Source organism: Ceratosolen solmsi, unplaced genomic scaffold (genome assembly GCF_000503995.2).
Source record: "Ceratosolen solmsi marchali unplaced genomic scaffold, CerSol_1.0 scaffold1, whole genome shotgun sequence".
Taxonomy (NCBI): Eukaryota; Metazoa; Arthropoda; class Insecta; order Hymenoptera; family Agaonidae; genus Ceratosolen; species Ceratosolen solmsi.
Genome location: NW_011948415.1, coordinates 4411212 through 4438479, shown reverse-complemented (window position 1 = coordinate 4438479; position 27268 = coordinate 4411212). Strand labels below are relative to the sequence as shown.

Sequence of the window (27268 nt, the reverse complement as noted above, 5' to 3'; positions counted from 1 at the left end):
GCCCCCCCCCCCCTTTCTCTCTTTCAACAGTTGTTCTTTCGTTCGTTCGTTCTTTCGTTCTTTCGTCCGTCCGTTCGTTTGTTCGTTTGTTTGTTCTTTCGTTCTTTCGTTCTTTCGTTCTATCGTTCTTTCGTTCGTTCGTTCGTTCGTTCGTTTACCCCTGCCCCTTCTATCTTTTCAGGAGCAACAGACAGACAGTGAAAGAGGGATAGCACGGCGAGTTGCGGACGGTGCGGGCAAGACGTGGAAGATGGTGCGACTCGAGGGGAGGTGGTGTGGGGGAAAGCCACGACAGAGACAGCGGGGAACGGACCCTCGGGCGTATTTTCGCTTGTTCGATCTCGTGGACGACGATCGAGACGCACCTCGGCGGGAAAGGAGTTGGAGTCGGTCGGAAAACAAACGGAGGCCGGCCGAGTAGCCGCCGACGCACTCGCCTTTATTTACGCACGCAAGTAAATAAAGGGCCACCGAGGAGTGGGGAGACTTGCTCGGGAGGGTTTTTTTTTTCGTGTCGGGCGCAACGGAGTCTGCGCACAATGGGCCGCTCCGCCGAGGGCCAGTGGTGCTCCACCGGCGGACCCACTGGACAAGGGTACGATGCGAGCGGGCCCGAGCGGGAATGCGGATGGGACTCGATTTTCCTCGGCCATTGTTCGTCCCAAGGGCCAAGGTTCTCCTCTCCTCTGTGCGAAACAGCTGTTGGTTGCCGTTCCACGGCCACTCGCCCGGAGCAGGACCTTCGCGCAAGCTGTCGTCGCGCACCAGCCGAGATTCGCAGGAGCGATTCCTCGAGCCACGTTTATCGAATTACGCGAGGCGAGACGACGCCAAATCCCTTGTTGACGTTGTCGCGGGTGTCACGGGTGTCGTGTCCCGATGATAAGCGCAAGTGTAAGCGTAAGACCCGAGCCAAGAATCTTAGCCTACCTTTTTCCACTTTCTTTCTTCACGCATTCGGAAGGAAAGACTTGGTGCTTTGCTACGGCATCCTCTACGATACCCAGGATTTTCCCTTTTATGAGATTTCAATCTCCGACACGGAGAAAGCAAAAATGGAAAGAGACGTGAGCGACGGCGGCCTACGGGCTGCGGGGTCAGGGCGGAGTCGAAAGAAAAACGAGCGAGGCAAGTGCGACGCAGTTGTTACTCAGCGGGGGAGGGAGAGAGAGAGCGAGTGATGAGGTCGGGAGAAAGAAGACGAGGATGAGGTTGGGATGATGGGTGCGGTGGAGGGGGGGGGATGCGCACGGGAGGGGCAGGGGTCCGGCAGAACGGATGCAACGCAGAACGGGGTGACGCAGCCTGGAAATTTAACGACAGCGCTAGGCTGTCGCGCCGAGGAAATCCAAAAATGAGTCGCGAGGGTGTAAATTTTCCCAGCGCCTTTAATTCTAATTAAGACGACGCTCGAGAAAAATGATACGTACGACGTGCACATCGTTAAAAATTGCTGGCTGCTTCATTTCGCTTTTCTTTCGGCTCGCGCCACGGCTATTAATAGATATACAAAGTAACTCATCTATTTCGACATTTATTTTAATATTGATGTCTACAGGACAGGAATTTCGTTGGCAAGAAAAATATTATTCTAAAAGAGAAGAATTGCTCGCTTGGAACGGAAATCTCGTTTATTGTCAAAGGATTTACTCTCTCGCAGCGTTTTGTCACCGTAACTGAAACATTATTATTGCGCTTCGCGAGGAATTATTAGCAATAAATTGATTATCATAAATACACGGCAATAATAATAATTTAATGGGTAATCGTGATATATTTTTAATGGAATTATATAATTTAAATTTGTAATCAATTAAGGATATGTAGCCGTTAATCATCTACGCATTGTTGGATGTGCTGCAATTGTTTATCGAGCATCGATAAACAATGCAAAAGAGTTAATATGACAATTGAATAAATCTATTGAATAAAATTAATAAAAACAAGTCGAATGACATTTTGTAGAACACTCCTATTTTCATCGTAAGCATCTTATAAATCGAAAGTGTTAAATGGAGTGTAATATTTATTTATAATTATCTCTTGGTTATCTCTGAAAGTTTTAAGGCCTGAATTATACGTTGGTGTAATTATTAATTGTCGATTAAATAATTTGTGAATCAGTAATTACGTTATGTATGTAAACTTACTTGGGCAAAATGATGTAAGCGATAGTTGCCGTGACTCACCTTTAACAAACAAAATAACAAAAAATAAGTTACATTAAGATATTAAATGGATAAAGAGTAATCAATTAATGAAATTAAAACTTTCATTTCTTGCCTTAAATCGAGAAAGGAAAATCTCTAAATATGTTTGCTAGAAGTTTGATGAAAATTTTATTTCTCGATTAGTAATTTTAAAATTCGATATTATCTTTATTTAAGATGTTTGACCATTTATTCAGACACATTTTTCTTTATTCGTTTGTCGTTATTGCCGTATTTAAAATTGCAATTTTACTAAATTTTTATTTGGTAGGTTTTGAGAATTGTGTTCGTAGAAAGCCATAAAAATTCAAATTTGCTCTTTTCTTTGTGGTCTCAACTACTTCATTTGTTATTTGAAAGAGATTTAATACTTGAACTCGTCACAAGTCTGAATAAATAATACATTATAAATGTGATTCTCTTGATGGTAGATTTTCGACGTTATGCAAATAATGGGCAAAACCTGTTTTTCCAACAAATAAAATGCCTAATATTTTTTTATAAGGGTTAGAGCGATATAAATTCACCTTGCCAATATAATGTTATAAGTTCAATTATAATAAATAATATATTGATAAATGCAGTTGAAATATTAGGATAAGCAATTAAATACGTATGGGATAAAATGTTGTTTTTTTTTTTTTACAATGCACTTGTGATGAATTAAATAATATTCCCGATGCTCTTGTTAAACGCTATTTCATCATTCTTTCCTCTCCATTAAACTATTGCGGGCAACGCAATTATTAGAGAAACATTAGACTAAGGTGGTAATATCTCGATATATTCTCATCAGAGGAAGTCAATGACATTAACATTATCTACAAATCGAGACGTGACATTTAATGAAAATGAGAACAAGACGAGCAAATTCATGTACATATCTCCTGAGTTTGAAAGTCTCTTTGCATAGAGGAGACGAAAAAGAAAAAAATAGCCAGTAAAAGAGGCAAGTATTCGATAGGACAATAAATAACACGAACGACACGAATAATGTCCACGTGATACATAGATACACAGGATAGATATATGAAGAATGGGAGAATAATATTACGGGGAGACAAAAAGGATTAGTACATCTAAATTTGTGTGCGAGAGAAATATGCATGTATGGTATGTATGGTATGTGTGGTATTTATGTAAGTGTGTTTTTTAGTGTTTGTTTGTTTGTTTGTTTGTTTGTGTGTGTGCGCGGACGCGGGCGCGCGTATATACAGAAAGAGAGAGAGAGAGAGAGAGAGAGAGAGAGAGAGAGAGAACGAGTGAGTGGGTGGGTGCGAGCGTCTGTGTGGTATGCCGCGTGTGCGTGAGAGATAGAAAGAGAAGGTATTACGATTCTTTTACGTGTGGCTTAGTTCGTTGCCTCCACGACCTCCAAAGGTTTACTCGAAAGGAAAATAATACTCAGTCCAGAATACTAGTTATTTACTCGATATTTCTTTCGTGTACAAGTTTCAAAGCACACTCATACTCATCTATACACACTCTTCTATAAAAGAACTTATATTTTTGGCTTTTTTTACACCGCCACGGGGCTCGCGGTCAATGCACGATAAGTGACGAATGCGATACGATTCGGAAGTATTTTCGGAATTTCTATTTTTCGATTAATAGTCTTAAAGCGTTTTCACTAATATTTTATCGATTGTTGCCCAAGCCGCTTTTATTGACATTTCAAGAAGTCAATTTAATAGCCCACGACCAAGTAATGCAGAAGAGTAATTTTATATGTCGTTCAAGTACCGATTAATCTAAGATAATGAGAATTTCCGAATCAACGAATATCCGTGAGCGTAGGAGAGTCTGACGCGAAACCAGGGGAGCGAAGTTTGTTTCGCCGAGTCGTCCTTACGTCGAAATAAAAGCACATCGATCGAGCGGACGGTCGCTACGATTCCTTCACCATAATCCGCAACCCGGATTCCTCCCAGACGGCATAACGACCGTCTCCCACCTTCACCCAGCCCTGTCAATTAAACGAAAAGTCTGCACGAGCCATTTGTCGTGTCTCACAACGCTGAACGCGTGAGGGACGAAAAAGTCATCGTCGTTGTCGTCGTCGTCCTCGTCGTCGTCTTTCTTGTCGTCGCGAGCTCGAGTAAGGCACGAGCGCAATTTGGGCTGTAATGTAAGTGCGAGGGACAAGAATGAGGCGATCGACGAGGTCGATAAAGATACAACACACGGGCCGGAAGATATCGAGGTTTGCGGCTCGGCTGAACTTGCCGTAACGCGTGGCCGTTGTACTTTTGCCGCTCGTCCGTTCCCCCGGTCGACGCTGACTTTCTTTGACATACCTAAAGCCAGACTAATAGTACAATGGCCCCTCCCTCAGGTTTTATCGACCACCAGTCGTTCGAATCTATTGATCAGGGTAGGCGGGCCGACCCACGACTGGTGTCTTTGTTTATATTGGCCCTGCTTGTCTTTGCGGGGGTGGGTGGAGGGTGGTTGGGGTGGGGTGAAGGGAAGGACTAACGCCTATCTATAACGCCTCTGCACTGGATCTTGCGCTAGTCCACTTGGACGAGCTAATTTTGTTCGCGTCGAAGGAGGTCAGCAAGTGAAATACGTGAATTTTAGAAGGTGGGACGAACGAGCAAGTGAGATGTTATCCGATACACTTTACACCCTTTTTACACCTTTACACCGTGCTGAATGCCTCGAGTGCGAGAGGATGATAAAGTCTTATCAGAGGCTCGGGTGAAAGTCACACGCATCTATCAGCCGAGCAATGTAACCGAATGGTAACATCGATTCATTTCAATATATTCGAAGGATACCATAAGCGCGTCTCGATCGAATTTCCCCTCTATTGGAAAAAATTAAATTTTTTGAAAATTATTGGAATTTGAAAAACCATATTATTCTTGACCCGAGGTGGTGTTGTTTCATTAAAACAAATTGCCATTGTCCAAATGCTTTCGTTTTTAATGATACGATTTTGTATAATAACACAACTTTCAAATCTAATTGTTTGCAATACTTGTGATGGCATGGGCAAGTTTGATACCATTGCGGATCAATTACCGGAGTAAATCATCGTTTCAAATGAATTATCTCACGTCTTTGCGCTGGTCGATGTCTGGACTAAATCACAATTAGCTATAATCATATACAATTGAAAAATAAAAAAGAATTTTCTATGTACACCTCTTAAGATTTTTATATAATAATTTGATATTAATATGAATTATCCATTACCTTTCTTTTCCAAGACTCGAGCGCCTTAATGCAATTGAAGTGCTTATTCATTGAGAGTAAAATTCTAATGGACGATAATCAATAACGATATTTATTGATTCGACGGTTAATAGTGCACATATAATACTTTACATTTTCAAATAAAACTTACGGATATATTAATTCCTTAAAATAAACATTTCAAATCTTAGCTATTTATACAATGGCATATGTAAATGAAAATGAAAGAAGAGAATTAGCGAGTCAAGCAAGTTAACCTACTGCATATTATATTCATGCTAAGAGCCATGAAATTACTTTACGAATATTCTTCCATAATCTACGATATAACAAATTGCAAAATTACATATTTGTCTTTGATGCCAGCTGATTAAAATGCAATGAAACATAAATAATTTTAGACTTTGAATAATTTTTGTATAATGTGTCTAACCATCTTCTACTCCTATTAAAAATGTGATATTTCAATTTCAATCGTCGCTCTATTTATCGCTGTAAATTGAAATGAAATGAAATGAAACGCAAAAGAAAGTTCCACATGCATTTCTTACGTATGATGATACGAGTTTTGCGCCCTCTCAATATTAACTGATATTAATTGAGATGAAATTTGAAAATTGACCCTTACCATTCAAACTCTAATGTTTGACAAATGACGACAGTGCTTTACCGCGCTTTATTCCGAATTTCGAAGATGTCGAAGAACCTATAATAAAGACGAGTGTTCAATTACACTGCATATGCAGGCCATCTTATCGTAAATTAATATCTCCTCTACACTATACTGCCATTAAGTTGTCTCTAAACGAGTCTGTTGAGATTTTATGCGCAAGAGGTCCGCAAGTTTCGCGCAGTTGTTCGAAAAGTTTAAAATGATTAATCGACCAATTATCTCATATAATATACACATCGTATGCTTATTACACATAAATCAAACATGCGCGTCAATATCCATTAGTGAATATGATTGTAGCCTGCTTACTTATACAGTCACATTGTACGTTTAATTCAACTTAGTACTTGGAATACATCCCCCCCCCCCATAAATCTCAAGCTTATTACACTTTCGGTTGGCAATAGTTTTCATAAATGAATTCCGCTCGGTGATTTCGTATTTTCCAACGTAAATTAGACTCTCTTCTATAAACGTCCCGACAAGCACACGAATAATAATAAGCACTTATATCGTAAAGTAGGTAAGAGTTCGTAAGGCCGTGGAAAGTCAGTGAATTACTGCGTAATTCGATAATCCCTCCCGCGTGTGAAATGGAATTTGATTCTGGCGCACGGAAAGTAGTTTACTGCGCTTTCACGATTGCCTTACCGCGATAAATTTCAAATTCAGGCACAAGGGCGGTCCACGGCTGTCGCAAGCTTAATTTCCCGGAAAGCAACGCAGCCCTTGCCGAGCGCTGATGAAAAGAGAAAATCGCTTGGCAACATTCGACCGGATACAACAATGCCCACCGAGGTTTTCAACTTCGGCAAGACCCAGGCTCTCTCTCTCTCTCTCTCTCTCTCTCTCTCTCTCTCTCTCTACACACACACACGCACACACGCACACACGCACACACATACGCGCGCACGTACAGCTTATAAAGAGCGACTGAACTACGGAAAAGAGAAATTCTGAGAAAATCAGGAGCTACGCATTCAGGTGCGCTCCCAGACTCAGGCTAACCTGACCCTGCTTACCTGGAGTCTGGCTCCGCGCACTTCAAACACATTTCGTTTTGTTTCACGAAAGTAACAGTACGAACTCGGTGGCCCTGCTTTGTCGAAACATTCGAAACATTCGATACGTTTAACGTGTCCGTAAAATAAAATAACCTCGCAGAATATGCGTTTAATGGCAGTATTGTTGGCATTTAATATTCGACTCGGTATGGCGAGGAAACTCTGTACCATATTATCCTCAAGTTTCAACCATTTATCTCTATATTTATTTCTCTACGTATCTATACATCTGTATAAACACATCCATGCGTACCTGCATAAGCATATACACGTATACACGCACACGCAATAACGAGCGTTTAGATATGCAAAGATTCATATTGTTATTGAAGTAAAAAAAAAAAAAACATCATTTAAAATACGTGACTATAATATTTTCTCTCAGTTTTCAAAATAAAAAGTAGTTTGTGAAATAGTTTGAGTTTCACACACCAATTCTCTTTTCCTAAATGTTTTCAGCATCTCCAAATCATTGTCCTTCTAAAGGTTTCTTTGTTCTTGGAATGAAGCTATGTGAGGCCAAATCCGATGAACGTCGTAGTGCTGTTTATGGTATTATTGGGATGTTATTTTTTGTCAAAAAAAAAAAAAAAAAACTCAAACAATCATTGACGCGTGAAATAGTGTAGCATTCATTTGCAATTTCCACGAATACTTCTTTCATAAATCTTTTAGTCTTTTTAGCAAATGACATAAGATATCCACATAGCGTATTATTATTGGCCAATACTCGTGGTTAAAGCTCATAGGACGTAATCCCGGGGCATTAAACAATTTTATCATATATTTTATTACATTTTTTGCATTCACCTGTTGAAATAATTATATTAATTTAATGTTATTTTAATCTTAAGCGCTGCATCCTTGCGCGGGTAATATATAATACAATTAGCGACTGACTCTTTAAATCCAAACATTAATATCGACATTGAGGAATTATTGTTTAATGTACTCGTACCTAAGTGCCCCTAACATTTATCAAGTATGCGTATTAACAAGAATATGTGTAAAATTAGAACGACATAAAAACAAAAATCCTTGCGTAGCCATTATTTTTTCATTATAAATTATTAAAGTAGAACAATCAGCGTATGTTGCGTACGAGTAGCTAAGGGAATTAGTTATGGCGAGGAAATGCGCGGGCCGCTCCATTCCCTTGGCCTTCAGCTGGAAATGCAATTTGCTTGACCAACATCCCAGCATTAGCCATCTTTAATTCAAAAGCAAAGACTTCCTTACGAGTTCCATTATGAGATCCTTCGATTTTTATTTCAACTACAATTTCTATGCTTTAGCGCGCAATAACTGTCAAGTCACTTTGCTAAAATAGGCCTGTAAAATGCGCATTTGCCGCATTACGTTTAACTAGTTGCTGATGAATTATCGCTTATAAAACTATTTAAGGCCACTCAAAACCAAAGGACGATTTTCATCGCGTAAACTGTGTGAAGCTAAAATTCAATCGCGGCCTTCAACAAGAATGATTTTGCGGTAACCTAAACTCTACAGGCACAAAAACGATCGATGCAAGTTTCTATTGTCCACATTCACACTAACACAAGGGCCATTTGTTTTCTCCAAAGAAACTCGATGCGCTTCGGAAGTTCACACGTTTAGCGCGCGCCGGGCTCAATGCCGGCTAACGCGAGAGTCCGATGTAACTCGCCATTGCTTTCAATCTCTCCTAGCTGCTCTTACTTTTTCATTTTCATTAGGCATTAAGCGGCACTAGATATTTTTCCAAATTATTACAATTTCGAAAAATTATTACAATTTGCCTGCGCCGGGAAACGCGATCTCCCGCTCGTAACAATATCGGCCTATCGTCTTCTTTTTTTTCTGCCTCGCCCAAGTGCTGCGTTGAGTTTCATTCTCCACAATTAATTTGCCAGACGTTCCTACTTCAGCCTGCAGCAACAGCAACAGCCTACAGCAACAGCAACAGCAACAGCGACAGCGACAATATGTAACCCGATGAAAGAAAGGACTTGCGACACGCTTTAGTCAGCCACGGCAGGGTATGACCCTCCTGCTAGGACTCTCATCCTAATTTCAATTATTTCACCTGGGAATTGCAGCCAACGTCCGAGGCGAGGCGTTGGAAATAAATGTATATATATAAAAAAAAAAAAAAAAAAAAAAAAAAAAAAAAAAAATATTCGTCTCGGCAGCGCTCGGCCGGATATACGATTCGTAGCAGCGGCTCAAGGCCAAAGCGTGAAGGAACCCCGGAACGATCGAGACCGTAGTGTCTCGCCTTACCGACTGGCGATCACTCTCCCGAAGACGCTGCTCCTCTCCGAGTCTCTATTCCACGAGCAGCCGCCCGAGGTCGCCTCGCACGCTCTCCGCAGCGGTTGCAGTTTTTGCAGCTTGCAGCGACAGCGGCAGCGGCAGCAGCGGCGGTGGCGGTGGCGATGACTGTGGCGATGGCGGTGGCGGTGGCGGCGGCGGCGGCGGCGGAGGCAGAAGCGATCGAGTCTCTGGCAGAGGGGTCCAAAAACCAGGGAGCGAGAGCCCGTGTAACGGGGTCTAGATTTCAGTGCGCATCAGGGCTCTCGCCGAACATGATAAGGCTTCGCCCGGGGGCCGCTCGACCGACTGGCACTGACCCGCGGAGTAAGACGAGGACGGTGGTGGTGGCGGCGGTGACGGCGGTGGCAGCGGCAGCAGCAGCGGCGGCGGCGGAGGAGGAGGAGGAGCCGATCATCAGGCGGCAGCAGCAGTATGACGAGCAGCCACGTATACCACCACGCCAAATTTCGATGTGAGTTCCTGGGCGCCGTCGGGCATCTCCCTCATCCCCCTCCCGCCGGCCCTGCCCACGCCTTCGGCCATCCTCCATCTCCACTTCTATTCGCGAACACGAGTGCCTCGGGGCCGCTATCCGCGTCTACGTGCCCTAGACTTTATGGCGCCATTTTTTCCTCACCGTTCGCTATTCGCTTTTCCTCCGTTTTTCGCTCTCGCGACGCGAATATTTCACGCTTCGGCTATCCCCGTCGGGCTTATGTAGCCATCGTCGCTCTCACTATAGCTACTATCCTCGTCACGTTGTCCACGTTGTCATAGTCGTCGTCGTAGTCGTCGTCGTAGTCGTCGTAGTCGTCGTCGTCGTCGTCGTCGTCGTCACGTTGTCCACGTTGTCATAGTCGTCTCGTCACGTTGTCCAGTCGTCGTCGTAGTCGTCGTCGTAGTCGTCGTCGTAGTCGTCGTCGTAGTCGTCGTCGTAGTCGTCGTCGTAGTCGTCGTCGTAGTCGTCGTCGTAGTCGTCGTCGTAGTCGTCGTCGTAGTCGTCGTCGTAGTCGTCGTCGTAGTCGTCGTCGTAGTCGTCGTCGTAGTCGTCGTCGTAGTCGTCGTCGTAGTCGTCGTCGTAGTCGTCGTCGTAGTCGTCGTCGTAGTCGTCGTCGTAGTCGTCGTCGTAGTCGTCGTCGTAGTCGTCGTCGTCGTCGTAGTCGTCGTAGTCGTCGTAGTCGTCGTCGTAGTCGTCATCGTAGTCGTCGTCGTAGTCGTAGTCGTCGTGGCAAGCGTCGCTCGATGCTGTTTATTTATCATGGCGCTTATCAGTTTCTTATCGCTCGTTTCCCGTCTGCGCTACTTTAATTTTATATGAAGAATTTTGTTGTTTTGGCCCTGAGGCCTTCTTTTTAGCCGTAAAGCTATAGCGTTCCGGCTTGGCTGCTGCTCTATCATCTGCTCGAATGACAATCGAACGATCGCTGCTCCCGCGGTAAAACAGTTTTTTTTTTGCTGTCAACGCGATCATCAATCGCTCTTGAGCTGGGGGAAGAAGGCAGCTAGAGCAGATATTCGCAAATAACGCGGGCCTCGCGTCCGTAATGATGTAAAGAGCCTGTCGTCAGCCTCCAAATGCCTATTGTTCGCTCGATCGAATTCAATAAAAAGAAAAAAAGAAAAATAAAAAGACAGACGTTGTGTGAAACACAAGTCCGCGCAAGTGTTTTGAAACGTAATGGTAATGCCGTATTTGCACTGCCAGATTAAAATGTTAACGAAGTTATGTAATTCCTCGATGGCGAGTGTAATGTTTGACAAAAGTCGTTAAGTAAAGTTACGCAGCTTTAATATTTTTCATTGATTTATGATATGGATAATCTGCAGTACAATCGGACCCTCTAATGGTCTTGCTCATTAAATGCACATGTGGCTGATTAATCGACGCTACTACAATTTAAGCGATTATTACTTTTAAGGCATCGTGGACAATTTATAAAGATCGCGAGGGATAAGGAAATAACTAAGCCCAAGGATAATCGGCAGCCAATTTATCCGGCGATTACGAGCGTGTGTTTACGCGCGTATATATTAATTTTTGATTGGCGAACGGGGGCGTGGGTGGAGAGGGAGGCGGTGAAGATGGGCGGAAGGATAGGACGGAACGGGATGTTATTAGCCCGTGCGATCGCACAAAATCCGAAACAACGTTCACACTTTTACTTAAAGGCACGCGTTGTTGTCAGGCGCAACAAAAAGAAACCTCCAACATCCGTCCATTATATCCGCATTGGGGGCGACCTCGAGAGAGTCTCCGGTATCTCGAGCACAACGCTAACTCTCGGCCGCGTCTTTTTTCCTTTACAGGGACAGAAAATCTCACCTGCCGGTTCATCCAGCTGAGGAAGGAGCACGGCAAGATGTTCACGGGACGGAAGTATTCGGCCCAGGTTGGATGGGAGTGAGTATAAATTACGGGCCCATGCACCATAAAATAATAAAATAACGCTCTTTGAAATGAAAAGCGTAACTCGAGATGTGTCGGCAAATAAGGCTCCTTCTTACCCTCTAACACCCCCTCCCCCCTCCCCCCTCGCCCCTCGTCCCCTCGTCCCCCGCACCAACGTTAAAAAACATTAAATTCACTTTACGGATATCCAGCATTCTGGATTAATGCTCGTTATAATTATTCAAAATTTATGACTGCACTCTAGAATTAGACAGAACATATAATATTATATCTTTAGATTTAAATATATCGCAGACCATTAGATCCATTTCATTAAAAAACTTATGCGCAGTGAAAAGTTATAAAGTAAAAAACCATTATAATGATTTTCTCGTTCTTGTAATCAAAATTTATTTCCATACTTCTTATCTGCAATTTTCACAGTGTGTATGCATTCTATTTTCATAACCACTTTTAAAATAACAATACATTTTCATTTCAGGAGCTTGTAGTTTATTGGTTAAAAAAAAAAAAAAAAAAAAAAAAAAAAAAATCCCATGTAAATATCTGAATTATTTTTGTATGCTATATTCATCGAAAATAATAATTAATATTACAAGTGAAAGGAGCAACTGATTTATAACAAATTTTTAAATCAAATTGATAATACTCTATATTGAAACGTGATAAGTTATTCGTAATACATTCCTATCCTTTTTTTTTTTTTTTTTTTTTTTTTTTTATGTCTTCTGTATGGTTGCAAATTTATTAAAATATTTTTTTACAATAATACATTCTTGTATTTGGTATATATGGCAATGCCATATAATACATAATAATACATTATATAATATAATAATTAAGTATATTATTTAAGCATATTATGACAAGTACTTAAAACAGAAGAAACATTGTAAATATTTTTTTTCATAAACACGTGCTGGGTTTATATAAATGCACGCAAGCAACATACTTACGCATACATTTTATCTAATTAAATTTAAGTTTAAACATCGGAGGCAGCGATTATTCTAGTTAAAAAATATGCTGATTAGTATTATTATACATGCGAGCCTTGACTTAAATAATGAAATGAATAACATTAACAAATATAAGGTCATACACTTTACTTGGACAATAAACGAAACGCTTTTATTATTTATGTTAACTAAAAATAATAGACAATTCATGTTGTAAAATTTTTGAAAATAATAGTACTGAAAATATAATGAATATGATAATTATAATCACTCAATAATTTACTTATATAATTATTGAAATTTCACTTCTCAATCAATCAGATCAATAAAAATAGCTGGCCATCTGTACATGCGCATACGTTTTTTTGTTTTTTTTATTATTATTGTAAATATTGAATTACGTATTCTTTATTTAAATATCATCATATTCATAAAACAAAAAAAAAGACAGAAAGAAAGGATGTACGTATATTAAAGGAAAATAAAATTGAATAAATGCTACGTAAAAGTCCATCTAATTAACAGCTTTCGATACCACGAGAAAAATCAAACTGGAATTTCCAATTATAAATATTATAGAATAAATATTGTAAGATTGTAATGCACTTCATTTGGAAAAAAGTAATGATCAGCCAATAATCGGCCCTCATCAAACAGTTCACGAGTAGCGTTTTAACTGCACATTAAATGCCTTGTTGATTTACACTCTAATTTCACTTTAATGTAGTTGAAAAAGCTTGATCAAATTTATAATTTACATTTTAAAAGATCTGTAGCCATTTCAGTGCGAAACTGCCGTCTATATTAATTAATAAATGTTATCAAAGCTCCATGAAAACATGCGATTTTAACGATTTTTTATAAGTATAGAAAAAAAGTATGTTGCTTGTAAATGTGATTTACAATTTACATACACAGGCGTGACTAGTGCATAATAAATTTATTAGAAATTTATTATTGTATAATTTCGATATAGTTTATTTTACTTTTGTTTTTATAAGAGATTGTAATATGTTTCTATTTTGTAATTGGAACTGGGATTAAGGCATAACTTAACGCTTTGTTGATACATATTCGTAGGTACAAGGCTTTATAATCGTAAAATAATGGAATGAAATCTCGAAGCCATTAAAACTTTTTCATTTCAATAAAGTTTAAAAATTAGTAAAAGTTGAGGTCCAATATAAATAAGTAATTATTATTAATTCGTATTATTGATCTGGGAGCAGGATGAATTTTGAGAATTATTAATGAAAATCTAAAAAAAAACAACAAGAAACTGTCCCTGATAATGCACTTGTCTTAAGTTTTAAAACTTAAAATTAATTTTTTTAATCTCAATAATAATGTAAACAATTAATTTATATTTATTACATTTTCATTAAAAAAAAAATGACAAATTCATGAAAAAAAATTTGAATTTATGTTTAATATAAATAAGATAAAGATACCGATCGATAAACATATTTAAATTATAGTAAATTCCAGATAAAACAATTTAATATTTTTGTTACGTACAATAACAAAACAATAACAACTGATGATAATCTGGTATTATCTAAGCTTTTAATAATATTATAAACTTCTTTTAGTATGTAAAGTGCAAAAGTTTTCATTCTACTTAGATATACATTTTAAAATATAATACTTATACTATCTAAGAATATACAACTTTAATATAAATAATAAATATTGGCCTTTTAGCGATTTAATAAATTATTTATAAAATAAACAATCCAAATTAGTCAAAACTTATTTAATTCTAAATATAATTCAATATTGCGGATTATGAATTGAATACATTATGATGTATATTATAGGATTTACTGCAAAAAACAACATTTCAATGTATTTAAATAATAATATTTAAAGATTACATTTTAAAATGATGTTTAATGCACTTATATATATATATATATATATATATTTACACTCTTACATTTGCATTCAACGTTTCATTTTGCAATAAATTTTATACAAAATTAATCCTTAAATAAATAGTCTTTTTTTCGAAGCAGCTTTTACTGTTTTTACCCAACATTGCAAATGATGTTTATTACTACAAACCGTTATGACTGTAAAATCACATTATAATTATAATAACACGAATGCATTTTATGATCGTATTTATACAGAAGTCATTTTTTTTTTTTTTTTTTTTTTTTTTTTTTTTTTTTAATACAATGTGAAGGAATATAGGTATTTTGGCGTAATTTTCGCATCCTCTACTTATGATATTACATGATCGAATATTACTTTGGTCTACTATAAATTGTGAGTGTTGTGATATGAATCCCTACTACTGAAGATTATAGTCTCGGATATAGTATTGGAAAAATTGTTTAATAAAAAAAGATTGCTAAAAATTATATAACGATAATTAACAACACATACATTCATAAAAATGTACTCTTAAATATTTTATTACTTAAGCGATCGATCGATTATTCATTATTATGTATTAAGTTTTCATATTATCAACACAATAATAACATTAATTACTCGTGAAAATAATAGACGGATAAGAACATCTTGGCTTTCACATAAAATGATGTACATATATTTTATTATTTATGAAGATAAAAGTATTTATAAAATTTATACTTCGTACAATAGGGTTTGACTATATTTTTTAACCAAAAATATTTTTCCTACTTCCATTGTATTAAGAAGTCAGTCATTTGTTCTAAAGTCCTTAATAAAGTCCATTATAATTTTTATTTTTAACATATGTGCATATGAATCATTTATTAAATGGTCTGATGTAAAAGGTGAAAGTTCATGCATTTAGTTATACATCATCGGGTGCAAGAAGCATTATTTTGTATTTAGAATTAATATAAAAATCATGGTATTAGTTACGTAAATTGAAATGTAGGATATTATATCATTTCTGAATATATTACGAATAGCCTAATCAATGATAATCTCAAGGATAATAACATTTCTCTTTCATTAGATTAAACTTCATCATTTTCATACATCAAAATTGTATACAATTTTATGATTATAAATGAGCCTGTAATTTCTATTTAATATAAACTCAATTTTATACGGGCGCGCGTCTTATTTGAAACTCTACAATGTTTTTCAATTTAAATAAAATTTTTATATTTTAATTTATTTTTAAATGTAGAATAGCAATTATATAATTTCCGTTACTCATTGTTTCAATGTCAATTATCTAAAATTTCTAAATAAAATTAAATACATAACCTTATATAAATTATATCATAGTTTCATCGCTTTTATTAATATAATATTGAATGTAAAATTAGATAAACGTTACATTCTTGTAAATTACGAATATTAAATTATAGATTAATAATGCATTTTGTCAAACAGTCTTGCAATGTTGGCGATGTAGAAATTTTGTACTTTACATTCTCGAGTTTTACAAATTTAATTTTACACTACCGTTGAATTTTCTTTTTTACCGACATGACAATGCCATATCATTAAAAATAAATAATCACTATAAACTAAAGGAAATATAAAGAACAAATGCAATATTTGTTATCTTTTTCGCCGAAAACTCAATTTTCATTTCAATTGCAACGATACACAATAAATAAAAAATATTTTTTAAAAAAGTTTCAATTTAAAAAGCATAAACTCATAATTTAAATAATATTATGTACATTATATATATATATATATATATATTTAATTGATTATTACTTTTACGAGAGTTACTAAATATGATTATATTTTTATTTAATATAGAATTATTTTAATGGTAGGCATGTAAAGGAAATCGAAAAATTTTTATGTAAAATAATTTCAAATTTGAATTTGAAATATTAAACCATAAATTGAAATATTTTCAGTAAATTTTAAATTCTATTTAAAGTTGCATGAATTAATAATTTTTACAATTAAATTGAAGTAACTCATGTTTTAAAAGTTTAAATTAAATTTTATATATTCAATGTAATAGATTTCTATAATTTATGTATACAAAATTTCTTTATAACCACACTTTTATTATTTCCATGTTCTTAGTTTTACTACATACTTATTATTATTTAACATTATAATATTACAAAAAATAATCTTTCAAAAATAATTAGTCTTTGCGAAACATTATTTAATGGACAATGAAATTTTAGCTTGTGAATTAGAAAATAAAAAACAACATTGTATTCGAGTTAGTAATTTAATAAAAGTTAAAGAATAATTTAAAATAATATTTGCCACAATGAGTACGTTAATGATAAGATATTTTAAAAATAATTTTTTTAAATCGATCAAATCTTTCATGATTTATATTAATATTTATCCGATTGATCGTAACACAGTGTAAACAAGTATTTAAGAAACGCATGCTTATACGAGACTTAATCATTACGCATATTTTTTTTTCAACTACAAAAGAAGATGATATTGTATACAGTAATTACATGTAATTCTAATGTTGAAAATAAAAAAGCTCTGATCAGACACACCGATGGTGAATTACTGATTCCTATATGTGATAATAATTTGTAATCAATTTGATTAGTGCATTTTATTTAAATCGATATTATTAAACAAATTTCTTTATTAAACTATTATACATAAAAAGTTTTTTAATGAAGTACACCAGTTAGGAATGACAACTAACGATTTATGAAATGCATAATCTATAAGATTATAGAAAAATTGTATAAGAAAAATCAATGGAATTAAATGTTTACTCAATATTATATTACTATTGTATTGTTCAATTATGGTCACCTATCACGTGTCCAATAATAATCTTCATATTTACTATGAAATTCTTGACTTATAATAGCTCAGTGTACCCATGTATGAAAGATTATTTAGATTATCAATTAAAAGAATGTAGTCTGAATTACAATTAGGAATTTGAATCAACTAATCTATATGCCATTAGCTTGTCATGTAAGTTGTCTCACCTAATAATAGTTTAACGATAGATTTGAGCATTTAATAAAAGTGACGAATACTTTGTTGTATAAATAACTGAATAAAAAAATATACATAAACAAACAAATTAATAAATATATGTATTTGTAAGTGTGTGGAATTTTTGCAAAGTTTTCGAATAAACGTAATTCTAATTTTAATGTAATATTATTTTTTATAGCAAAAACTTTTTACTTCGACTAATGATGTAAAAAATTATTTTTTTCTTTAAAGTCTTAATAATTGCTTAATAACTCTTACAAGAAGAATACCCAAGATTTTATTGCATATCGATAATGACAAGACTTTGAGCGCGAAGCTTATTAACAACACTTTATATTGCACATAAAATGAAATTCGATTATTTTCGTAGTTACTTTATAAATGAGAATCTCTAATAAGAAAAAGAAAAATAGTAATGAAGAAAACAACGTAAATACAATTTAAACAAATGCATATTGTTTATGTAGATACAGAGGTAACGATATAATTTTATTATATGTAATATAACATGTATTATGCTGAAAAAATATTGTACATTTATAATCGTTCGAATAACAATACAATTTCAGAAAGGAATATTGTTTGTGCCAACGATAAAATAGGAAATACTCAAATGTTTTGAATTATTACAAATCATTACCAACTTCATAAGAATTTCTAATGATAATTTATAAAGCAAAATCGAGTGAAACATGTATTGTTAAGATAGAAAATTGTCTTTCTCGACGTGAATTCTCAAATTTGACAACATGTCCAAGTTGAAATTGAAGATTAAGAAACATCTAGATCAAGAATAATCCAATAATATCTTTTCCTTCAATAATGCCTATGAGTAACGATGTATTATTCCACCAAAAGTTAATTTAACTTCACGAAGTCGTGCTCAAGAGGAGGAAGGACGGCAAAAAATTTTCCACTCTGTGTCAAAGTTTAATTGCACCTTGTTTTGGGAATTACAGGTGACTAATATCGCACGCAGCTCATCGCTGACAATACAAGAAATGAGAAACGGTCATTTAGATATGTCGAAATGAAAAACTATTCAATCGAGGCGATAAATACGTATAGGACAAAAGGCGGGCGCAGCGGTACTTAACTTTAAGTACGCTGGGAAATAGTACGCCGGCATGAGTCGAATTTCTACTTTCTCGCAATTTTTTGGTCAAATCTGTCCACGTATGGGCAAGCAGCGCTAATCGATTTACCTAAGGCCTCAAAAATATGGACGATGACGACAATGGAAGGTCGTTGTATCTCGTGCGCATATTGCCACTCAGAGCTTATTCCCACTCCCTGGCATATTGGACGAAGGTGACATTTGGAGTCGCCGACGATTATGCTATGGAAGTTGTCTGCTCGAGACGCTTAACTTTCAATTTTTACTGTTATCGGAGAATAAGCATGGGAATGTTGCGGATTTAAGGTGCGTACGGCGCCGAATGGGTGTGAAAAAGCTTTCCATGATATACATGCGAAATGTGCAATGTACCTTCAATAGAAATTTCCCTGTAAGAATAGAGACAGAGAGTGAGAGCGAGAGTGTGTGTGTGTGTGTGTGTGTGTGAGAGAGAGAGAGAGAGAGAGAGAGAGAAATAGAATACACGAAAAATGTAGAGAGATGTTAGGAAACTGCGTTACGTGTAAAAAGAGAGAGTAGATTCTATTTCGATGTGGATGAGTGTAGAATTATCGTCTTCTATGCCCAGGAACATATAAAGAATTTTATATAATATTTATTTAATTTATATAATATATAATATATATAATTCGACTGATACGACGTTAAATTAAAATAGCACATGCTTTTGGCTATCGTTCGTTAATTATTAATTATTATAATTAATTTTGTATTAAAATACCACATTTTAAGAACACTTTTTCTTCTTCAAAACACTAATGGTTAATATTTTCTTAACATATAAATTCTGTAAATAATTAACTATATAACTAATCATTAGTTGTCCAAGTTACTTGATCGTTGTTGTTGTTGTTGTTGTTGCTATTGTTTTTTTTTTATTACTCATACGAATATCAATTGTAAAAACTTGATTAAATTTGTCTCGAATTGTAATTATGACGCATACGTATGACGGAAGCTATTTCTATAGTGTATTTAAGTGCATATGAAAACGCTACGTGCGAATGCACAAACAAATATTGAACTAAACTTTGGTCCATAAAGCATGAAGTTTGCAATGTTGATGCAATTTCAAGGATGTGACAGTGTTTTGCGCGTGCGAGAATTCCTCGTATCAAATGTTCCGTCTTCCGACCAATTTGGTGTTAAATTACGTGACTTTGCACTCTTCCGCGTCAATATTGTATTTGATTTTATAAATGTTCGATTTACTTTCACAGGCCGATTAGATCTCTTAGATTTTAAAAAGGATAAGCGACTACGCACAGTCGATACATAATACATTTATTAATCAATTACGAGTTTTCTTAAAAATATAAGAGAACGTTTGTCGATGAATTATGTTGGAAATTATCTTTTAATCGAAAAATCATATGAATAATAAACCTTAGCGATTATTCGAAATTGACTAATAAATCTGTATAAATTAGATGGAAGAGAGTTAAAATCATATTAAAGTAAGGCGAATTTACAAAACGGCGTATTAAACAAAAAAAAAAAAAAAAAAAAAAAAAAAAAAAAAAAAATTCAGTGCTTCGTACGTCGGATGTTAATAAAGCATTAAGCGTAGCCTTTTGTGTTGTTGATGACTATGATTTTCTCATGTTATATTTAATGCGCACATGCGATTCATGATAAAATGTTTTGCCTGTACTATCTTTACACCTACACTCGGACTTGGCGTCTATCAAAGTTTCTTGCATAACATAAAGAGACTGATATAACCCGAAGTAAATCGAGCGTATCAAAATTAATTTATAGGATATGGATATTTCATGCTTAACTTTATTTTAATCGTATTTCTTGTTATTTAAATTATGTGAATTAAATTTTTACTATAATATTCATGCATTATTTAATTGCCGAACTTTCTGCCTCGTTAAGTATGAGTAAAATTGCGATTGTGGACTTCACGTGTAACGGAATTCTTATAAAGAAACTTTTCAAATCAAAGTATTTCTTTCGAAATTGTAAAGTTTTTAATACTACTTATCGTGAATCGCTATCAGTTTCGAATGATTTAAATATTGAACAGATTTCGAAACATCGTACATAAAAATTGCAATTTAAATTTTTACGAAGCCATTGCTTTAGGCATTATTTTCAATATTTTCAATATAAGATTGGAGATATGAGAAGACAATATATTGTGAATTTTTGTAAATTAAACTTAATTAAATCATTTTTTGGTTAGCATTTTTCGGAGTCTTGATTGGGCCTGATCTAATTGAAAACAGCATATTATTTGGAGGTACAAAAGTGCAGAAAGTACACGAAAAATAATACATAACACTGTAGCGCTTTCTTTTAAACTTCTATCATTTTCTTCTTAAAAAATTTGAACGAAAATGTTTTTTTTTTTTTTTGTTTTTTTTTTCATGGGTAAAGTTGTGTATTTATGTAAATTTCATCTCAAGGAGTGTAAAATTATTAATTGTAAATTAATCATTGAAAATTTCCCATTTTACTAGGTATATTCTTCGACAAATGAGAGAAGAGTTTCCAACCATTATGGCTGACGTTCACTATCGAGTACTTAAGAAGAAATGGTCTAACTTATTGCAGCAATATAAAGTGAGCATACACTTTCTAATTAAATATACCTATGTATGAATAATACGTATATAGATTGAGATTGTAAAGTCGAACTCTCATCACATCAAAGGCCAAGGCATTTCATCTAATAATCCCTTCGTCATTGAGAGGCTCAATTCATAAAACACTATTAATCGATATGTAATTATTTATTCATACATACACGCATTCCAAAGAAATTCGACACACTATAATGTCAATGAGATGTCATAAAATATCTACATTGTACAAATCATATGCTGCAGATCATTACCGCATAGCCTCTGATAACGTATTGAGAAAAACAGAATACAATCTAATAATCGAATCAAAATAATTTCCCGCATTGTAAGATTTAACGATTTCAAATTGTATTGTAATTATTTTTAGTAAACAGCGTCATTATTTAAATAAAGTTATTTATAATCATATACACATATGCTCCAATGATAGATGATAAATAAATATTTACAATTTTGTTTCATAACTATTCTACTTCTAAAGATTCAGGAGATTTTACATTATTCCTTAAATACTTATTAATGCTAATGATAACATTGTGATGAACTTTGTACTAACGTTAACATTATTATTATATATTATGATGCAGTGTAAATAAAATAACTCTTTCTCGTTATTAATTATGCTACTAATCACAATTGTCAGACAAATCTATAATAACTAACGTATAAATGAATTTCATCACCTATAAAAGCAATGTCAATGAAAAAAAAAAAAGAAATTTAATTCAATTCCTCTATATTAAACATCGGCTAATCTCCAATGATATCACTAGCATAAATATAAATTTTTAATGAAAATTTTAATATCTGTTCGTTACTTGAAGATTGGGCCGCCATTGATACAGAAAATTACGTATCTAAAAGACCTTTGCTCGAGTTTCACGTTGCGTTAAATATGTATGTTTATCAATTTACAAGGACAATTTACTACGAGAACTTGCATATTCATCGGCCAAGAAGGAAATTCTAAAAACGAATTATAATGCATTGATTAAATATTAAGTGAGCGGAATTGTGCATTAGAATAAAACGCAATCATAACTCCATTTATAATTATTCGGCTAGGATACCTTCACCAAATTCATAAATATTCCCAAATCTTGCAAAGAATCCATTTAAATTTCCTCGAGACAGCTCACTCAAAGATCCTCGTGTCACGAGTCATCTGTAATCCCCGGGAAAATTCCATTCGCTCCGTAGCCGCATTCACCAAGTTAAACCATTGCAGGAGCTGAAGAACCCTGTGCACGGAGATAAGAATCGAGCCGACGACATATCCTGGCCCTTCTATACGGCTATCGACGAGGTTCTCGGTAACCTCGGACTGCCCTCGTCACAGCGTCGCGCGAGCTGCACCGATGAGCACAACGTTCCTGACGACGAAGACCTTGATCCCCAGGAGTTCCTGTACGTATCCGTTTCTCAAGACGATGAGAACGATGAGAGCGCCAGCGTCGATCACCTGGGTATCAATGAGTATCAGCGCAGCGAAAGCGAAAGAGTTCCGGGACTTCCGAGGCTTCAACCGCTCAGACAGGAGCGCAGACGTGGTCCTGTGAGCGACTCCTTCTCCGAGAGAACGACAAGGTGAGGCGTCTTTTATCGATTCATCGGGGGAGGGGGAGGGGGGCACGCACCCCATGAGATCGATTTGGTAAGCCTGGAGCCAAGTCGAATCAAATAAATGGCTCTCTCGAATCCAATACTTTGCTCATCGTGTGATAATTAAGTAATGGTGACTCTTATTGAAATGGATGCTGCAGATTCTAAGTTGACTATTGCAGTTTATTATCTTTTATTCGATACTCCTGTGTACTAGATACTTCGTAATCTATGCACGGGAAATTCGAATTTAAAGAAGTCTGAGAGATTAGAAGGATAATCGAGATTTAAATTCTTATTTCATCATTGAATGTATATGTTGTAGTCGTACTAAATAATTCATAGAGTTGAGCAGTACGTTATAAGATATTTGATTTTTAAGTAATTAATAACGTAGGATCGGCATATCGGAACCCACTGTTTTACAATTATTCTCGTAATTCAAAAAATTGATATTATAAATTTCACCTATACACACATATCCTTTCTATGCAATTCTCCGGCATTATGAAACTATCGATTTTTCCTCAAAATACTATGCCCTGCAACATTAAGAATCTATATTATTGGCCAATTATTTGTATATTTAACTAAAAGCCTTCCTAGCTGTACACAAAAGCTTAGCATTGGTGAGACATCAAAGTTGGCAATTTTGTTCGTGGCATTTCTTGTTAATTAACAGAGTGAGAATGTCATCACAACTCTATAGGATTCGATGTTAACAATTAAACTACCGATAAGCCAACCTCCCAACTAAACTTCGAAAAATTATACAATGACGTATGATGGCCATCAAAAGGACTAAATTCTTTACGTTCAGTCGTTTTAACAATATGGAAATATTGTACTATTGAAGTAATAGATGAAAAAGCAAAAGGATATCGATGAAGGAAGAAAAATCGAAAATTTTCAAATGACAAATGCATGCAGATATACCTGTTTACGTATAAATACGTATATGTATATATATATATATATATATATATATATATACAGACACTTGTATTTGAATTTACGGATTGATACATTTTCAAGCAATTAACTGCTTGTGTCTACAATTATTTCGATAAACCAGAGTCGGATGATGACGATGACGGTAATAGTACTATATATAGTTTCCAAAGCAAAAACAATTGTAAAAAAAATATTCATTGAAAACTTGCTCCCGCTAATACTAAATGCCATCCAATTTAAAATAAATTAAAAAAAAAAAAAAAAAAAAAAAAAAAAAAAAAAAAAATTTCACTAATACGATCGAGTCCGTATCGCTGCTCGTATCGATATAGTATTAAAAAAGATCAAACCATAGCTTCATATTAAGATATTAAATATCAAATAAGATATGGCGAATAGTTTGAGAAAACTGTACGTTTCTTTAATACAAAAGTAGCGAAAATCGGTATATTCAAAAAAAACTATTACGTAAATCGCCGACAATTCTCAAAAAGAGAAAATTAAACATAAATAGAGGCAACGCACCGTCAAGTCGCCAAGTCGTCGATTAACGTCAGCAAAGGCCGACGAGATAATCCACGTCGAAAGGACTCGGTGCTTTTAATCCGACGCACGCGCACACGTACACGAGCGCGTACTCTTGTAGTAGAAATAATTTTTCCTCGACTATAATCGAAGGATTGGCATAATAAATATTGTTCCACTTTGAGCCTCAGGCATCTTTATGCTCGAGAACCCCAATCCTGCTTGCCCACTCCCAATTCCGGCTCCTTTAAGAAAAACTAAAAATATCATTCGTGCTGTTTGATTGCAGACGATCGACGACGAGTACGAGGAAGCGCCTTGCCCCCGCGGACGGGGTCGAACTACTGGCGCGGCTTCCGGCTGCCGTCGAGCTCTCGATGAGGCCGATCTGCAGAAGCGGCGCCGAACTCCCGGCTCTCGAGCCCATCTCGACAGCGACTAACGGTTCGCCCGACTCCGAGGAGTGCCCCGGAGACGGGAATCGTCCGAGGAAACGCGGTCGGGATACCGAAGAGCCCGGCCAGGAGAGCGAGACCAGGCTTGAAAGGAGGATCGCCGAGTTCTTCGAGTACATCAAGAGGCGCGACGAGGAGAATAGGAGCATACTCATGAGGATGCTCGTGGCCATTGAGGATATCAGGAACGTCGTTAGCTGATAAGGGTCGAGTACTCTCGTGCCTCCTCGTTCTCCCCCTTCCACATCCCACCTCCTCTCTCAACCCCACCCCCATCACTCACACCCGGCACTCATCCATGCGCGCTCGGTGGTTAGCTCGGTGCCCTCGCTTTACAAGGACTTTGATATAGAAAAGGGACGCTACGTTATTGATTACCGGTCGCCCAACGTGGTTACTAGTTATTAATCGAGCCATCTTTCGATCCCGAATGGCGAATTACCCATTAATGGCCAGAGTCCGATGTCCTAGCAGGATGTGCGGGATTGAAGTTGGATGAAGCGCGATGAGAAAAAGGCTATTAGAGAATCATATATTGTATGAAGTACTTGACTGTTGTATACAAAGAAATAAAAATTATTTCTTCAATGACTTTTTACGAAGCGGTGCTGCCTTTTTTTTTGTGAATAACGGCTGCTTTAAATATACACTCAATATTTGCGAACTCATAATGTTCCTACTCTCATTAATTATTTGTTATTGATTTCATTCTAATATACTGTAGGAAGTTTAGTGGTAATTAATTAATCTGATACGTTATCCTTTGATTTGATTTGCGTCATCATAATGGTTAATTATATACGAGATAAATTTTATACATTAATAGGATACACTTAAACGTATTGTGAGGAATAAATTTCAAAATGGCTTATCTAATTTTGGCATACATCCTGCACAATACGATCAAATTAAACTTACGAGTTTCAGTTGTTGTACGAGCACTTAATTGGCATTAATGGATAAAGCATCTTTAAGATCAATTGTCGATTATAGATTCTAAATGATTGAAATTGATTTTATTGCTTTGAGAGGGATTAAAAAACCAAAGCAAAACAAAACAAAATAAAAACAAAATAAAAACAAAACAAAAACAAAACAAAAACAATGTTTGACAAGCAATGATCATAGAAATAATATAGAGGCCTTTGAGTAAAGGCACTGACAATTAGTTTACATTCTTAATATCGGAATAAATCTTATAATACGCTTTCTCTTCTTAATTATGAAAATTTATATTCAGTATTGGTGAAGAAAATTTGTTAAACAAGTTTACATTTGTTAAACAATAGTACAATTTTCTTAGAGGGCGTTGTAGAGATATGTTATCAATACATTTATTACGAGTATTAATTTTACGAAATATTGTAATATATGTTTGATAGAATATAATGTGCTACGATTATTCTGTATTTAAGATTTTTTTTTTTTTAATATTTCATAATGTACGAAATAAATCCTTATAAATTGTCAAAGACCTTATCAGTTGTCGCGAAAAATAAAATCAATCAATGGTACAATTATGCTCGTGTAAAAGAAAATTATTCAGAATATTATTAATAAGCAGAGAATCGTTCGTTAACAGCAATGAAATACTTTGTTATTAAAATGATATTCGTTGGTCATTCTTTTTAATAAAGGTTGGGCAAACATAATGTAACTAACGTGTGTCAATAAGATTGTACCTGTAGAGAGTAAAATATAGACGCACACGTGTGCCCTCGCACGCACACACGCATGCAATTATGCCATATTCAATATTAAATTTATGTCGATTAAAATATTAGTTGATAAAAAAAGCTTTGTATTTTATCTGACGATTTAGCGTATCTTTCTATGGAATATCAAGCTAAAACAATATCTATGTTTACCCAAACTTCATTGATTAATGTTCGTTGGAATTATTATAGATATTAACTTTGATAGAAAATTCATTGCCGTTTATATTATATTGTTAAAAATGTTTATTTCATTTTTACCGTTGATCTATTATCATTAATTATTGTTATATTTACCATATGCTTGAATTTCTAATGTTTATTCGAATATTTAACAAACAAATATCGTTGTACGTTAGACCGTTTTATTTTTCTTTCGAGTTTATTTTTATCATTGCGTTTAATTATAATGAATTGCGTTGATTGATCTCCGCACATTAGACAAATTAGTATAGTCTGATCGATATTAAACATACGATGTGTATAGGACATTGACTAATATTATTTGTGTAATGAAAGTTTTCATTAAAAAACGTTATCCTATCGACAGAAA

At 35.3% G+C, this 27268-nt stretch overlaps 2 protein-coding genes across 2 annotated transcripts in view; one reads left to right on the top strand and one right to left on the bottom strand.

Annotated features, from left to right (window-relative positions):
- Positions 1-27268, bottom strand: part of LOC105359013 (rho guanine nucleotide exchange factor 10) — a 135421-nt gene that overhangs the window by 80962 nt on the left and 27191 nt on the right. The gene's annotated exons all lie outside the window — the stretch shown is intronic.
- On the top strand, positions 9285-25410 carry LOC105368637 (uncharacterized). Its single transcript, XM_011507698.1, has 5 exons — positions 9285-9918; positions 11754-11847; positions 21339-21441; positions 22693-23051; positions 24835-25410. The coding sequence occupies exons 1-5, from the start codon at positions 9879-9881 to the stop codon at positions 25199-25201; spliced, it is 963 nt and encodes a 320-aa protein (XP_011506000.1). The 5' UTR covers positions 9285-9878; the 3' UTR covers positions 25202-25410.

Coding starts and splice junctions, on each gene's coding strand:
- LOC105368637 (XM_011507698.1), top strand. CDS start 9,879: ATGACGAGCAGCCACGTATACCACCACGCCAAATTTCGAT. Junction 11,848..21,338: donor TCGGCCCAGGTTGGATGGGA/GTGAGTATAAAT, acceptor CCATTTTACTAG/GTATATTCTTCGACAAATGA. Junction 23,052..24,834: donor TTCTCCGAGAGAACGACAAG/GTGAGGCGTCTT, acceptor GTTTGATTGCAG/ACGATCGACGACGAGTACGA.